The sequence below is a fragment of the Anopheles merus genome, unplaced genomic scaffold (genome assembly GCF_017562075.2).
Source record: "Anopheles merus strain MAF unplaced genomic scaffold, AmerM5.1 LNR4000425, whole genome shotgun sequence".
Lineage (NCBI taxonomy): Eukaryota > Metazoa > Arthropoda > Insecta > Diptera > Culicidae > Anopheles > Anopheles merus.
Genome location: NW_024428005.1, coordinates 12,687 through 29,712, shown reverse-complemented (window position 1 = coordinate 29,712; position 17,026 = coordinate 12,687). Strand labels below are relative to the sequence as shown.

The window sequence follows — 17,026 nt, the reverse complement described above, 5'->3', positions numbered from 1 at the left end:
GACTTCCGATTCAAACCCACAAACATGCTTGCACTTCCTATGCTGATATATACAATCGATTCAATAGCACGTTGGATACCAAACTATTGATCACGTGCTTTATGATGAACAGTAGTAGTGAGTTGTAAAAGGCTAGTGTGATTTAATTACAGAAAACGCAATGAAAATTCCCCTCAGAACTTACCTGCTCAACATGCTGATTCTTTGGCGACTTTTGTTTACAATCAAAAATAACCGGTTGAACCGATTCGATTTGACTTTGCTGTTGAAACGCACACATACTCACGCACGCTGCACGACGCGTAAAGCTCAACGAAATGTAAACAAGTTGTAATGCCTACAAGACTGTAGGCGACATAATCAATTGCGATAAAAAAGGAACCTTTTGAATATAAGTTTGGCATAAAAAGCAAGCATCCGAGCATCGAGCATCGAGAGACAGAGAAATCGTTTTGATGATGGACACATGATTTAATATTAACCTTTTTGATAACTGTTTTGAGTTTCATGCCCGTTTCCAGCGTGTGTTGTTGCTCAGCTTCATCTATATATCTTTGATCTCGGCAATGTTGTTGGCATGATGAGATACTGTCCTTAGTCTCGGGCCCTGTTTTCAATTTAAGTTTTAGTGAAAGTAATAGGATATGTTTCTTAATCGTAACTGGAACCGCAACGGGGGTTTGTTCTGAAGCAGGAGTAGGATATGGACCTATCCTGAAGTTGGATGAAGTTCAAAGATTGAAGTATGAACCTTAGCCCCATTTCCATAATTTATTACTAGATCCAGGTTACCAGAGGGCTATTCGTAACAAAGCTCTTCTCGGACACACCATAGCCATTACTAAACGTCGTATGAGACTCCGGCATATGATCCATATGAAACAGTGGTGGTGGCTGTGCGGACTGATACTGAGATCTCTAAAATCTAAGGAATATCTATGAATGATCCCTGAAAACGGTAAAATGTTATGTTCAATAATGAGAAAATAATTAATTACAAATTTAAAAAAAGAAGATAAATCTTTCAAAGTGTTAGTTTCAAAGCTGGGCGCGTTGATGGATTCGTGGCTAATTCTAATCAATGGATAATTTCAGACCTAGTTTAGGCGTTTATCTTTGTCCCTTGTACTTCAGTTTAATTGCCTTTGACAAAAGCATTCCGAATCGGTTGATTATTTATAACAACACATGGAAACCTTATTACGGTATTATTGATTCCAATTAATAACATTCGCCAAATGCAATCAAATGATCTCTTTTTCAAGGAGTGTAGACGTTATGGAAAGGTTTCGGTCCCATCTATCCATTAGATCGAACGTGCCGTTGCACACTACAACGGCCACATTTTAAACAGAACATGTTTCGTATTGGTTGCCTTTAAGTGGATAGAGTAAGTGGCTAACAGAAAACAAAAAATGCACCTACTGCAAACGGATGCACGCATGCTAAATTGTCACCGAACAGGAACTGAATGCTAGACGGGAAACGGGATGTTATTTATACACCCATGGATTATCGCGATTGGTGCGCTGTCCCGAAATAAACACTGCCAATAGCCTTCAACCGTGAATCTGGTGTCGACAACGCGAAAAAGTGCATTCAGTGCGTTTCCGACTACCGGAGAAGTGCGTAGCGTGCAGTCGACTCCGCACGTTGGCTGGCGGTGCATCGTTGAAATGGTGGTGCAATTAAAGTGCAGTTGATTTCAAATTAAAAAAAAAGCATTCAGCAGTGTGATTTGAAGTGAAACAACAGTGTTGATCGATCTTTGTGAGACAATTACAGTGATACAATTATGAGTAAACGCAACTTTCCAATGTTGGGTAAGATCGAATCGAAAGTGTAGAAATTGATTTAAAGGATGATTTATGCCGTACGAGCTGTTCGATATCCTCGAAGGTAACCAAAAGTGCAGGGAGTACTGCCTTGCCCTTGCCCCCCTCCTGTCGGTTCGTAACCCTGCCATCTTCCGGTGGCACTCTAGCGACCAACAATCGAAACCTGGTGACACGATAAATACTTGCAATTACCGGTGTGACCTACTGACAAGGCGTGGTGAACTTTGTCAGGGTCAGTCTACAGCCTAAAGATTGTAAACTTTTTTTTGTTACATCCATCCGTGGACAACTATGTGATTATCCTGTCTGGTGCGAAGGTTAAGCTTGTCGTAAGGAATGAAGCTTGCGTCATAAATCTGTTCCCCGGTGATTGTAGTACATGGTAATATTTGCCATTTTTGTCTTGAGCTCGCTTTTTTTGCCTTAATGTTTGAAGGATTACCTATCTTCGTGTCAGGAAATATACAAAGAAAAAATCATGTTTGAAATTTTGACCATGAAATTTATTATGTGAACATAACTGGTGAGCGTTTGTGTCGTGTGCGAAATTTGCACAAAAAGCATCCATTATCAGCCACGTGGGTTTAGAGAAAACTGATTAATACATTAAGTCACGCTTCAAAAGGGTGGTAAAGCAAATAGAAAACAAAGATAAAAAATAAAAACTAAAATCACAGCCACGTTCACACATACTGTGCTTCATTTCACAAGGTCAAACATATTCTCCCATCTTCCATCGGGCCGAAGAATTAAAGAAAGGACAAATAAACCAACCACACCATCGCGATGCGTTCGAGTCAATGCAAAAGCGCCAGCCGACCCCCACTCCTCCTCTACGCACACGACGTACACTACACCCACTAAACACTACGCGACCAATTTCGGATGCTGCGCAAGTGGTATTTGCGCATATTGTCTCCGCGTACTTTTGCGTACGGCATCGCGGGTAACGCAGCACGCCATAGCCATGGTCCGATGTATGAAAAAACACACACACGCGCGCGACCTCACTCATACACTACCGACGAATGCGCGGACACGGCAGCGACGGCCTGCGACGTTCTGCGCTCGGTTCGCGGCTCAGTCAGTCGTCGTTCGAGCATTAGGCAACATTTAATTTTAATTTTAATATTTAAGTAGCTCTAAGTGTACATAACACGAACAAACGAACAACGGAAAGTCAAGCAAGAATCAATCAGCATCAAAATCAGACAAACGAAACACGAAGAGTTACAAAAAGAAATTTAACAAAAAAAAAAGCTACGCATATTGAATGTGCTACTTCGAACAATTGAAACGAAACGAACCCTTGAAGAAACAAACCGTGCAAAGTGAATCATCCCAACAGTGAACCATATAGCGGGGAATCGCGCACAGAAAAAAATAAGGACAAACGGTCTTTTAATTTAATTTCGAAGTAAAAAGCAAACGAAACACTTTTTACTAAAATTTAACTGCGAAACAAACGTTCAACGAAATACGAAAGCAAGTGCAAGTGTTCTGGTGAACAGTTTTTCGAATTACGATTTTAAGTGTACGTGTTCTTTTTTTGTCATTTATTCATTGCGAAATTCGAAAGCTCTGCAAGCAAAGGGGGGAAGTATTAGTAACTTCCTCTAATACATAGTGAGTGTGAAAACCTTCAACCCGCAATAAAACTAGCAACAATGTGACAGCATCCTGTTTATGTGATAAGTTCAAGAAAGGATATAATTTTCCAACTACAAACCATTTTACATAAAAAAGAAAACACCGTGACAAAAAGTGCGATTCTCTCGACGGGAGAGACAGAAAGGAATAGAATAAAACAAAAAAAACGCGTGTGTAGAACTGTGATAATAGCACGCAATTGACCAAAGGTGGGCAGTGTTGGGTGTGAGCTGAAAGAGGGCACAAACAAATAAAATAAAAAAACCCAACCCAACGGTGCAAAGAACCTAAAGCAAAAAATCGCAACCGTGCGTGCGTGCGTGCGTGAAGTGTCGTCGTCGGTGGTGTTTAGGTAAAAATAATTGAAATCCGTACCACCCGGGCCCTGCGATTGCGAGCAAACGTGCGAACGCATTGGATCTGTTCTGGTGACCGATTGTGAAGTGTAATAGGTAGTTATGTTTGGCGTTTTGTTTTTCCTCGCATCACACTAATGCTATTTTCTAGCACGCGCGCTCTTCCTTGCCATATTTTCTACGTCGCCTAAGCATGCGGGGCGAGGTCCTGATGATGGGGACGGTTCTGGCCGAAGGCCAACCGATTGTTAGGGCGGGTGGGGAATTTCTTTGCGTCGATGATGTACTCACTCACTAGCCCAAGTGTAAATGGCCATGTGGTGACAATTGAGCTGATAAATGCTTTGGTTTTCCGGATCGGTCACGCTGGACTATTCGTACTTGCACGATAATAAGAGCTCCAGGGGTTTGGTGTAATTGAAGACTACGTTAAGTGTTTTACTGCAATTTATTTTTAAACATCGTGTATGAATATGTTTTAATATATTAAAAGTAGTGTTTCTCCTTAAGTTGCATTTTGCGGGTTACAATCCCGTTGGAATTGTTCTTATTTTTTAAGACAGGTTTTTTAGTTTATTGTTGTTTTTGTTGAATTATTTATTCAACTACGATCATATGGTCACACTTATTTATTCTTTTACGATTATATTATGCACTAAATTGCTATGTTCATTATTCAAATGCAGATCTATAAACCCATTTAAGAAAGATAGGTTAACCGTGTAATGATTAGCTCGCAATCGAACCATTGCCATAAGACTATGGTTTCGTTTCCTCTGCCCTTTTTTCTGTCTCTCTTTCCCACCTCTCTCTAATACTTTGATTTACCAGACACCCTTTTTCAGATGACCACACCACCTTCGCATCGTGACACGATGACACACAATGGGATTGCGCCCTGTTGTGTTGCTAGATTTACTCCCACAGTACGTTCACGCCTTCTAGAGAAGCGTACGAAAAATGGCCCAACCGCGTGCTGCACGGAGGTGTGAGCTATATCGATCTTTATGCCAAAAAGCTGTAGCCGAGTGTAGAACGAACAGAAGCAAACTTTCATCAGCGCTAACGATGATACAAAGATGGGTAGTGATCGGTTTCGGTGGCGGAGACCATCTGGAACGGGGTTGGGAAGAACACTTCGTACCATTTAATTTGCTCACTTCTGGCCCGGCTCGACCGATCCAGCAAGAGGGCGAACGGTAATGGCAAATTGTGAACGAGCGGCCGATTGACAGCTCGCACCGCTTCTCCTGCGCCGTGGACATCGCACCCACATGGTACGATGGTTCGCTGGTAGAGGGAACGGAACACGGACACGGGTGGCTGCTAGAATGTAGAACCATTGCCAGATTACGTCAGACGTGATGGCGCGAAAGACGCCACCACGGTCGCGTTGATGATGTACACCATCCCAAATGCCCTAATGTCGTTCGGTTTCGGCGCACTTGTTGCCTATAATGTGTGAGTGTGTGTGATTCTTTGCTGTCTTTGGTTGCACGCCTGGGGTTTGTTGTTCTAAATTTGGAGAAAATATCCATCCGATGCTAGTAGAAGTCGTAAAACGGCAGGCGCCAACGACGATATTTCGCGTAGTGTTGATCGTCGTGTAGTTTGATACTCGATTGATCGACTGCTACTCCCAGTGGCATAAACTGGCGATACGGTTTTGGGAGTTGTTTTCAAAACACGTACAATCTACTTCCGGCTCTTTACAGTAGCAAGACCGATGTGCCTGGCCAGCTGTTAGATATCTGTGCCAGTACGTCAATGGTTTATGTATCGTCATGCTCATGCTGACAACGCCCCTCTCGAAGCGGGTCGAATCCATTCGTCATGGTAATCGGTCAATTAATTTTAATTCCGCAATAGTGCACCGCAAGATCAACAGCAATCAGGCGAACGCGGTATGCAACGGACACACGGGTTGACACACGGGCCGACACATCTGCGTTGAGGTCAAGCCGTGCACATTTAGCTGCGACACCGAATTTGACTAGCGCAATGATGCATTGTGAGAAGTGCGATAATTTACGGCACGTTCTATAAACGGCGTGGGTTAGGCTGCTGCTCTTGTTTATGATACTGTGGATGCTGCTTGGGATTTTTGGGCCGTAACATAGTTTCTATGGTCACAAATCTAGAAAGCAGAACAACGCCGAAAAGCGATCGTGTGATTTAAGCATTATTTACATCATTCACCGTAAGCGAGAAACCATTTCTAGGACGATTTAACATAAATGAGGGAATTGTAGAATGGATTCGTACTAAGCACACTTGCTCACTTGTTTATTAAATTAATATACAGCGCCATCTTGCTACCGCAAACGCACAGTGCTGCTTTCGTTTGCATCCGCCGAGCGTTTGGAATATAACGATGCGCAAAATTATTACACCCACATACCAACCGGGGTGGCCGTATGGACGAGCCGATGTTCACAAATACTTCATCATCTGTGAGAAAGTGCAGCGGTAGCTAAAGCGAATGATACTGGGGTGAATAAATCCAAGCGGAGCGGTCCAAAAATATCACGATCACGATATCGCTTTTCACTGTAAAAAGCAGGAAAATAGGAACGATTTTTTGGGGTGGAAGGAATGGAGGAAAAAATAATATTCGCAGATGCGTAAGCGTACCAACATACGCAAAAAAGACAGGGTGGAATTGTTGTTGAATCACTGCTTTAGACTTGGACGATTCAACAGTAGGAAATAGTTAGAAAATAGGAAGCTAGATAAGGAGATGTTTTATCACAGCAAATGGTATGTAAAGAGCAAACAAAGCTTTCGAGACAACAATCTCTTTGGCGGTAATACCAGATCTTTCATATGCCGACTACTTATCAGAGTGTAAATTGGTTTTATTTATCCATTCGAAACCAATGAATTTGAAGTTGGAAGCCACACGGTTATCAGTTTTGCCCAATTCTTTACACAACCAATCGAAAGCAACCCTCTTACGCACTTGCGTTTCTTTGGAGAGATTATCCATGCCAGAATGAGGTCACGCGCTGTGTGCGTTTTCGCGTTTCTTGTGGTCCAGAACCGAACCGATATTGGGACCATTTTCACGATGGTGCCGCAAAATTTCAACCACCCTCACAAACGCATGTCATCGTGTGCGTGAGATTCAATTAAATGTGCTTTGTTTTTCCTGCGGCCCGATGCGATCGGACGGACCGGTCGGAAAACCAGCCTCAGCAGCTGCACAGAGCGCTGCTGTTGCCACCCTTTTACTCTGCAGCTATAAATATCGAAGCGTGCGATCTGTGCGCTGATCTCGTCTGCAACTGGCTAGGCGGGAGATTTTTTGAGCTCAGTGTCAGCCCCGCCACAACCCACCCCCGGGGGCAGCATTGATCACGGGGTGTGCACGGTTGTTAAACTTCTTGTCCTTCTCACCCCCTTTCCACGGTGTGTTTGTGTGTTCGTGTGTCCCTGTTTTGTTTGCCGCTCGATCGGTTGCACACAAATTAGCTGCGTAAGCAACAGACACACGTTGGCACACAGCGTGACCGCAAGGTGAGGTGGGAAAGGAAGACGTGGTTCAGAATTTTCCTTTCCGTCTAGTGTGGGATTTTTTTCTCCTCTCCCTACGTACTATAGGCGGAAGTCGGCCGGCAGTCGATTGATGCAGGCGAGAAGTAGTTTGCGTTTGAGAAGATTGGGAAAACACTTCAGCCCGGTAAAGAGTGTTGCCGGAGATTGATGGGTTATAGGGCTAATGTTGCTCTGCGCTTGAGTGTGTTTGAGTGTGTGCATGTGCACGAATCGGAAATAAGTGGGATACTCATATCTAAACAGTCGATTTATCATTAACACCATCAATAGAGCACGTGGAGCTCAGCAGGGAAGGTTAGAATAGGATGTGATTCGTTGATGTGCGGCATAAATGGAATATGATAGCATAAACAGCTAATAATGTTTTCGTTTCGTTCAAGATGGATACATAACAATACCGAAACATATCAAAGGAAGGGTTGAGTTTTTAAAAACATGTTTAACATTTTCTTTTGATCATCTTGAACGCTTTTTAGACCAACACTCTTCTTTTTATTTAAAAAAAAAGAAGATAAACGAAACCGTTTCATTGACGCAAAATGAGGACTTTGCCGGCTGCCGGCAACTAGTGTATGGTATTAATCATCTTCTTTACAAGGATGTGTAATTCGGTTGCTTTCGGTTGGCCATTCATGGCGGTTGACATCATTGAAATCCCCACCAAAACATCTAATCGAGTCTTTTCCGGGCACGACGTTTGTGTGTGTGGAGGGACCGCACCTAGTTTTTCGTAAATCCTTCCCTGACAGCTTATGGTTGTGCATGTCTAAATGACATCATGTCCGAAATTTATAACAGCGACGCAAGATTGGAGGAGGAATGAGAGCGCAGGGTTTGGTTGTACATAGCGGTAAAGTATGAATAGGAGTATAAATCTGTGCTGGACTTGTTACACTGAAAAGCGGAGTCCATTTGAGCTTGCAATTGTTAGACTAAACAGTTGAGAAAATTGGGATATAAAATCTATGACCTTTGGAACAAGCACCATTCGTTCTTGTGAAAGCTATAAATAATTCGTCATTCCGAATATCTTTTATATTTTTTTGCTTGAAATAGTTCCAACAACATTTTTGCGAAAATGTTATTTTGCATCTCTTACGAATGAATGTAAATATGACAATTGCCCAATTAGTTGATGTTTGTAGTCTACATCATCGTTCGTCACACATTTTTGTCTACAGCTGGCTTGCAATTTATAAAGTCAACCTTTTACACTGATGTGTACATTACCACCCTTATATACACACACACGCTCCTCATTAATCCTCCATGCTCCTTGCTTATCCTCATCGTCATATAGTGTTTTTTTCCATGTGTTTTTATCCGTGTGTTTGTTTCATTCATGTTGATAATGTATTCATTGTTGATTTTTTCTCCATTCTTTCGTTTCAGGTTACTTCCAACCACACCCAGCAAACCGGTGGACGGAGGTAAAAAATTGGATCGATTTGTCCACGACACAACGCCCCAAAAGTCCAACACCCTCGGCACGACACACTGAGCTCTATAGAAAAACAACAACAAGGACAAGTCATCATCCATCCTGTTGGAACGGTGCGAAATTAAAGTTACAAAGCCCACCGGTGCATATGAATCGTGTGCCGAACATTGAATTTATCCACCACTAGAGAGTGAGAGGGACACAAGAAACAAGAGTAAACTCCAGTGCGAGGAAGTTAGTGTTAAAATTAAAATTTAAATGTACTGCCTACGTGAAGAGTCTCAGCATACGTATCAGCAGCAAAAGCAGCAGCTACACCAGGACGTTTATGATCTGTAATAAGCAGTGGATTTAGCATCAAACCTTAGCGATGGAGAAAATTGAACAACCCACGAGCGTCTCGGCTGGTACGGTGGAGACAATGCTCAAAAATGCTTCCACTTCGGAACAGGTGGCGAAAAATGAAGGTAAAGCAGACACAGCGGAGTACTGTGACAACGTGAAAGAAACGAACGTGCGACAAAAGCGTAAGAAAGCGTCAGAAAAGATCGATGCGAGCGGTGTTACCGATGTCAAGCCACCGTTGGATCATCGATCGGTGGGCAAGGAATCGATCGTATCCTCCCACCCCGCCCCATCTTCGGAAGCGATGGGAAATCTTTCCAAAGCAAACGGAAAACGGCTTAAGCTGGATCTGAAAACCCATCCGGAACAACAGCACAAGCCGGAACCAACGTCACCGCTAGGGCTGTTGCACGAGGAAAAAGTGATCGTCCGAAGCAAACCACCGATTCCACCGAAACCGGATGTAAGGACGATCCCGGCACCGTCCCAGGGGCAACAGCGAGTGTCCATTTCGCCGACCGGCACGCCTCAAGCAAAGGGCTGCAAGAAGCAGCAGGTGACAGAAGCGCACAATGCCCATACCGTCCAGAAGCTGCTGGCACAGAACGAACAGATGAGGCTGGAACTGAGCGAACTCCGAACGAGCTTAGCTGCGGAGCGGAATGCCGTCAGAGTGTTAAGGTAAGTGGAGTGTAGCATGATCAAAACTTAGACGTTTATTTGGTTAATTTACTCTTCGCGCATTTCCTTCTTTCTTTCCCACCCAAGGGCCCAAAACGAGTCCGAACTGCGAAAGACAAAATCCGAATGCAAGAAACTGCAGGAAGCTCTGCAGCACCAGAAACGCCATTCCCAGGCCCAGTGCCAGAGTGTGTCCGTGGGTGGTGGTACACCGGCCAAGCGGGCACACCGGGGCGGGTCGGGGGAACATGAACTCACGAGCGGCTGGGGTTCGGAGTCGCGCGGTCAGCAGCAGCAGCAACATCAGCAGCAATGTTGTCTGGAAGTTCTGAAGCTGAATCAGGAGATTTCTGCCCTGCGGGAAACGAACAGGTTCTTAGAGGAAAAATATCAAGTAAGTAGCAGCGCAACGTGGAAATGAAAAGAAGGAAAATGTGAACCGAAAATTTGAAAATCGCACGCAAGTTTTTACACGGTACGGAAATTTGTATGCTTTTCTCGTACGCAAAGTGGCTGCGTCATGAAGGCAAACGATTTGGCTGCGTACCACCAACATCTCTAAAGGGCGTTGCAGCTTTTTCGATAAAAGTATATCTCTTCTTACGCCTAATAGATCATTAGCAAACATTGTAGATAAAAAGTACTTGCGAGGGTCGTAAGACATTCAATAAGCTTCGATGAATGGATATTCACTGACAAGCTTGTCCTGTTTTCAATTACCGCTGATTAATTTGTTGCCAAAAAGAACACCACGAGGTGGGCACTATCTGACGGCAAGCTTGGCGATCCGATTCTTTAGCAAAATGTCACGGCTGTGCAATGTGTGTTGCCTCCAGCGTCAATGTCAACGCCGATCCGTTTCGGGCCAATACAAGCGTAAACCCCACTTTGTACGCTGCCATCAATGCAGGACACCGATCAGCTACCGATCGATTGGTTTACTGCGGCGCCTTTTTCATTTGGGCGGAAAAAAATGAGAATTAAACGTTTCGCGCTGCACGGTACGTAGTTGTGACATTGTAAAAGCGAGATAGCAATCAATTCGAGCTCGCAATATCTTCATCATCTCGGTGGATCGGTGTCAGTCAAGGGTGGAACACTGGAATGCAAAATTTCGCGCATGAAGATTACGAAACGAAACGATTCGGACGGGTGTCCGTTGGGCAGGCGTGTGGCGCGGTCTCTGGCCAGAAAAGGAAATAAATTGATTTGATTGTCATTTCAAGTGTTGGAACTTGAGGCTCCGCTTGTGTGGGGATAGTGGCTGCCAGCCAATAGTAGAGAACTCGCGCGCGGCCCGTCGCGCACATCTTTCGTGCGTCAAAATTTAACCTTAAAAAGGCATCATCTTCGCGACCAGAACGGTGCGCGTGGTGCGAGTACGCAAGGCTGTGCGGCTGCATTACCGTAGAAAGTTCGATTTCCCTTTCGTTGCGTTCAGCGTCACGGGGCTTTATTTATCGTTGTTTCATAAATAATGCCAATTTATGGAAGGTTTCTTCCCGAATCAAAACCTAGCACCTGGGGGGCGGGTGGGAGGGAGCGATGTGTGACACATTAATCACATGACCAGCTCTCCCGCAATCCCAAAGACATGCATGCAAATCTGTACGATTAATTGTGTTTCGGCAGCGACCTTCGGTCGGTCTAGGAATCAGTTGGACAGTAGACCTTCACCCATACTCAGCCCAGGTACGGGTGTCCCGAATGGAGGGCACACGATGGCGCTTTGAATGGGCAGGGGTAACGCTTCGCACCTCGTGCACTGTGTCGAATCAATGGAGACGCCGGAATTACTTAATGATCTGCGAACAATTATTATGCGTGTGCGGGTAGGAGAATGCAAACAACAACGATCGCAGCAACGCGCACACATCAGCAACGAAGGTGCATCATAGAGGTGTGATGTCCTTCGACACGGGGTGATATACCATCCTGACCGCGAGGTCCTAGGCTAACGTATGGCACGTGGGGGAAAATCCTCGAGAAGCTACCCTACTGGGCAGACAACGTTTGCCTTTTACGAGCGCCTACCGCACGATATGATTATGTGGTAAACAATTTATTGAATTTGTTGCGAATCAAGCTTGAAGAGTCGTGATTGTACGCGCAGCGAGCACTGAAAGGATTATTGTTCTGCGCGGTGGATGTCCGTCAGTTGATTGCGGCGACGCGGTTAACTGACACCCTGAAGGATTTGATGACATTTTAATTGAAATGGATGGTTTTGAAATCGCCTTTATCGCGTAAAAAGCAAGCAGGAGTGGATGAGTTTATGGTCGGCTGTCGGAAGGAATGTCACGTTGTGTTAATTTGCGTTTTGTACCGCTTGAAGGGCAGTCAAAGGAACGAATAGATTGGCAATAAGTTTTAACGGTAATGAAGAGAAACGTTGTTTTTATTTGGATATTATGCGATGTTCAGCTCATACATTCGGCAGTAATATCACTTGACAGGGCGTAGTATTATTCGCCGTTTGCTATTTGTTTATTTGGACATTCGCTCTTGCACATGTTTGTTTATTCGTTTTTAAAAGCTTCAGAGATAAGAGTATCATGATAATAAATTACTCCAATTGAACCGGTTGTAAACTGCAACTAGACTGTCTTGCCAGCAAGATGAAGATAGTTATGCATTAGCAGATGGTTTTGGTGCGAATTTTCTCGTCCAATTTGTATTTATTATCATTTCTGAAAAAGTCATTTCCGAGATTATATACCTCGTAATCTAAGTGCCTAAAACGTAATGTTTCATTAATTGGTTTGAACAAATGAAATGACTTTATCTGATACCTAAAAAAATGAAGATAGTCTATACTTGACAATAATGTTCAAAGTTATACATGCTGTCCATATTTCGTATGTATGAGCATTTTATGGACAAGATACATTTGTGAAGAAGATGTGGAATGAAAGGATCTAATCTATACTCTACTGACTTATGGTCTAATTCGTCCGTAAAAGATATCTTATAGTATTGATTCAAAGCAAGTCTGTCATCCATGCAGAGTTTGTTTCTATGAATGCTCTTCAAATAGTTGACAAATTCTTTCCGATACAATCTCGTCAAGGCGAGCCTAATAATCTATTCGTTTTTTAAAGCAGAAGAATCTGTATAACTAATAAACACACCTATAAAATCATACACCTTGGTAAAAAGAATTCTCAACGTACCTGTTTGCTACACACTCCTGCTTAATGGATCCTACTTAAAATGCTACCCTTTCCTTTCACCAACCAACGGGTGCAGTCAGTACGATGAAGTAGAATAAATCACCATCATAATTAGTCAATCGGTAGCGATCGCTAGCGACGATCTCTGTATTGCAGTTGGATCTTTGAATTTCCCTTTCTACTAGAGCCCCTTTCAACTACTCCGTTGCCCGGCAGATCGTTTGCAATGTTCAACAGCAACAGGCCCACAACTACCACCGTACAGTGTTACAAACCGTTTTTGACTGACTTATAGTGCGATTTGGTTTGGTGCACTTACACCCTCACCCTCGCGAACAAGTGAGAGCATATTCTCGAGAGCATTTAAAGAATGCAACCATAGGAGGTGGATGTATGGCATTCGCTTTCCGACAGGCCTACTCTAGCGTCAGCTCTAGCTCCCAGTTAGCGTCGATCGGTATGAGCCGAACCACAGCTTCTAGCGCAAGAAGAATGGAAGGAAACGTCCGTCCGCGTCAGGAAAGTTTCATGTTTTTGCTTCCGTGTTATGCAAATCCGAACCGGTTGCACCGATTGTTGCAATTTCGGAACCATCGCGCGCTGCATTGTGCATTGTTTTCACTTTCGATGCGAATCGATCATCTTACCCACGGGCAGTGCTTGCGGTTTGTGGAGGAGGCGCAAAATCAACTGCAAAAGACCACAGCAAACTGACAGTGGCACAAATATTCGAACCTTGACAGCGTTCCCCCAGTACCGGCAGTTTGCTTCCCATGTTTATCTATGTTTTGTCGGCTGGAGTACGAACATCATTCGGTGTGGTTTGATCGTGCTCTTTTTTCACTCTTTCACAGATTTCCTCCGAGGCTGAACGGCAGAAAGCTTCCGATATACGCGTACAGCGAGATCTGCACGAACTACGATTGACTCAACTTTCCAAGTCAGCTAGAAACGAAATCCAGCGCATGGTAAGTTCTACCCCTGTTTAAAAGTATTTGAATATGAAATTTAGTGAAAGAATTCGTTATTTAGAAACAAAACCACAAACACTCGTTTGTGGTTCAGCTGAGTTAAATTGTAGCTACAAAATTAGCTTTCAGGTCACAGTTTTATGATTTAAATATTGTTTTTTTTCAGTACTACATTGTACACAATAGTCATAATGCACACGAAGGATAATATGTTTGATTTATGTAACATCATCATTGGCATTGAAATGTCTTACAGCTTCAAAAAACGGCGCCTAGAAATGGGTGATCAGATAAACTCATAAACGCTGACAGAATATTAATCAGCACACGGCAGTATGACATTTGTGTTTTATTTTGCTAAAACCACACAAAACCCATCCTTTCGGAAGGTCTTTGTTGCTGCACCAAACGACCCCCCCAGTTCCACGAACATTCCTCAGCGAGCACGGATGCCTCGGGGCGGATGAAGTCCGGCATCGCTGCGGGTGGTTTTTGTAGTAAACCCTTTTCACCGATTCACCTCCCCCCCTTTACACCGATTCTCCACACGGTTAGGGTCGCCCCGCTCACAAATATCAAAGGATGAGTCATAATCAGTCTAAAGTGAAACAAAAAGAAGAATCAAAAAGGTCCACCTTCAAACCACCGATGGCGGTATCTTAAGCTAACGATCGTAAAACATTGTTTGCTTCATCTCGTTCAGTTTTGGACGCGTTGAGCCGCTGATCGCTGTTTTTTCTGTTGCATTTCTGCTATGCCCAACCGCACGGCCAATGTCTGGGCTGGAAGGTTCTTTCCCGGATCCAAACGATATAGTTATTGCCATGCAGATTCCATGCGGAATCCACAATCCTCTTACCGATTGGAACGTTTTTGTTGTTTTTGTGAGAAGCGTTCGCTCCATGTTTTTTTTTATGCCACCCGAAAATCGTGCCGTTAAAAATTTAAGCACTGTGAACTCACCTCACTCACAACCCGAGATAACCTTTCTTTGCTACCCTATGATCATTGGCTAGTGCATGGGTACAAAGAAACAGCATGAACGATCGGAAATGGTTGTGCCCCGATCGGTGCATCGGGACAACGTGAGAAACGGGGTGCGAGTTATCAGTCTCGACGCGAGGCTTATCCGAAATCGGTGAACGGCGGTAATTACCCGGTCGGGCAATTTACGTTTCTGCACAAAATTCCTCAGGTAACGCCCGAAGCAACAGCACAACAATTTAAGTCGCCCTACGGACTGTTTCTCAATCAAATTAAGTTTTTGCTCCATTCATGCAGCTCGGTGAAAAGATCGGTTGTAGTAGCAGGAACAGCAGGAGCAGCAGAAGCAGCAGCAAACGGCAACGCATCGAAGGTGGAGCTAATTGTTTATACACGAGATGGTGAAATGAATTCATGAACGAGCTCGAGTGTGCATAATTTTGCTTTGCCTCCCGTACGACTTCATTCAGAGGCAGAAGCTTCACAATTCGCTCATAGCCTGAGGACAGTTCAGGAAGATAATGTTCGGCTCATGGCAGCGACGACCGGGTTCGACTGGGGCAACGAAGCGGATGGGTAAGCGATTACTGGGTCCGGCCAGTATCGTTCAAACGGTGAAGCTGGCACGGACACTGGAAACTATGGTTTTGTGAGGCGTTTTGAATGAATTCCGATCCCTCCAGGAAATGGTATCCTAGGGACCGCGCGAACGAGAAGCAACGGAAGCGACAGGGACGATAGCCCTCGAAAACGATCCTCGAGGGCGTTCCCATGGATTTTGGGGCAGCACCGTCTGCCACTCTGTAGTTTCGTTGCGAGAATTGCAACCATTAAAACGGCTGCCCTGCGTCAGGCGAGGTACTTTCGATTCATGCTGAAGATGGATGATGATGAATCATGGGAAGCAAATTGTAGGTTCTGCTATACTTTGCGTCTGATCATTAGAAATATTCATCTTTTCTTTTTGGGAATGTTAGCTGGAGGATTTGCTGTTTTAAAGGCATAACTAATGGAAACGCAAATGAAACTGTTGGCATTTACGTGATACAACCCCAAAAACAAGTGCAATTTTTCTAGCCACCTTGCGTAAAGAACGTTACAAACAGACGTAGTGCTTGATCAACTTTCCGCTCATAGCTCATGGCGGGAGCAAAAAACAACAAATCAAAGTAGGTTTATTGCTTCATCGTCTGTGCCTTGCTGCATGAAATGAAGCAAACCGTTCGAAATTCTAAAGCTTGTCACCATAGAGACAATGGTCCGCCGTAGGATGAGGGTCTAATTAATCTACCTTTCGCTAACCACTGGGAACTTGGTCAACCGTCGGGGGTCGCGGAATGCCAGGGTTTGGAAATTGAAAAATGGCAAACGTTTTATTTTTCGTGTCGAGGGATTGGCCACCAAACGTTGATTTCTGGAAGAACAAGTCGCTGTGTTCGCAACAAAGGTTGACCCAAATCCAAATTCTTGCCGTTGTTCTTAATGTTTTCTTGTTTCTTTCTTTCTTTATTCTAGCTGGAAGAGCTGAAATCGAAGGATCGCAGCATAGCACAGCTCAAGAAGGAGCTCCAGGCTGCGCTCGCTGCCCAGGCAGGAGCCGGTGGTGGTTGTCGCAAGGAGAGAAAGGCTGCTAAAAATTCCGCTCAGCAATCGCACGAGGTGAGTGACTTGTGGTGACCGTTTGTCACCGATGTCCAAATGTTTCTTTCAATCGGTGATTTTGTTTTTTTTTGGAGAAAAAAACAAAACAAACAAAACGCGCCGTTTGTTTAATGTTAAACCGTTCTGGGAGCAAACGCGCCAGCGACATGCAGATCACGAAAAGTTAGTCAAAAGCGTTGTGCGCATGTGTCCGCGGCTGCGCATCTTTCGCCGCCCGGGACGCATCGGTGGGGCTGATGTCGTTGTCACGATTTCATCCAAACGGTAAATCATTTCCCCGGTGCCGGTAGTTGACAGCGAGATGGGATGCATTCGATCAGCAGCACGATCTTGTGTGTTCCTCCTACATGCGCACACATGCGCAGTC

The 17,026-nt window shown here is 44.3% G+C and overlaps 1 protein-coding gene across 1 annotated transcript; it reads left to right on the top strand.

Moving 5' to 3' along the window:
• Nucleotides 1-8,799: 8,799 nt before the first annotated feature.
• On the top strand, nucleotides 8,800-16,711 carry LOC121602375. Its single transcript, XM_041931147.1, has 4 exons — nucleotides 8,800-9,869; nucleotides 9,957-10,263; nucleotides 13,897-14,010; nucleotides 16,513-16,711. The coding sequence occupies exons 1-4, from the start codon at nucleotides 9,214-9,216 to the stop codon at nucleotides 16,672-16,674; spliced, it is 1,239 nt and encodes a 412-aa protein (XP_041787081.1). The 5' UTR covers nucleotides 8,800-9,213; the 3' UTR covers nucleotides 16,675-16,711.
• Nucleotides 16,712-17,026: the final 315 nt, after the last annotated feature.

What these genes read in the sequence shown, in the direction of transcription:
- LOC121602375 (XM_041931147.1), top strand. Translation starts at nt 9,214, where the DNA reads ATGGAGAAAATTGAACAACCCACGAGCGTCTCGGCTGGTACGGTGGAG. An exon ending in TCTTAGAGGAAAAATATCAA is followed by an intron (nt 10,264 to 13,896) that starts GTAAGTAGCAGC and finishes ACTCTTTCACAG; the next exon opens with ATTTCCTCCGAGGCTGAACG. An exon ending in GAAACGAAATCCAGCGCATG is followed by an intron (nt 14,011 to 16,512) that starts GTAAGTTCTACC and finishes TCTTTATTCTAG; the next exon opens with CTGGAAGAGCTGAAATCGAA.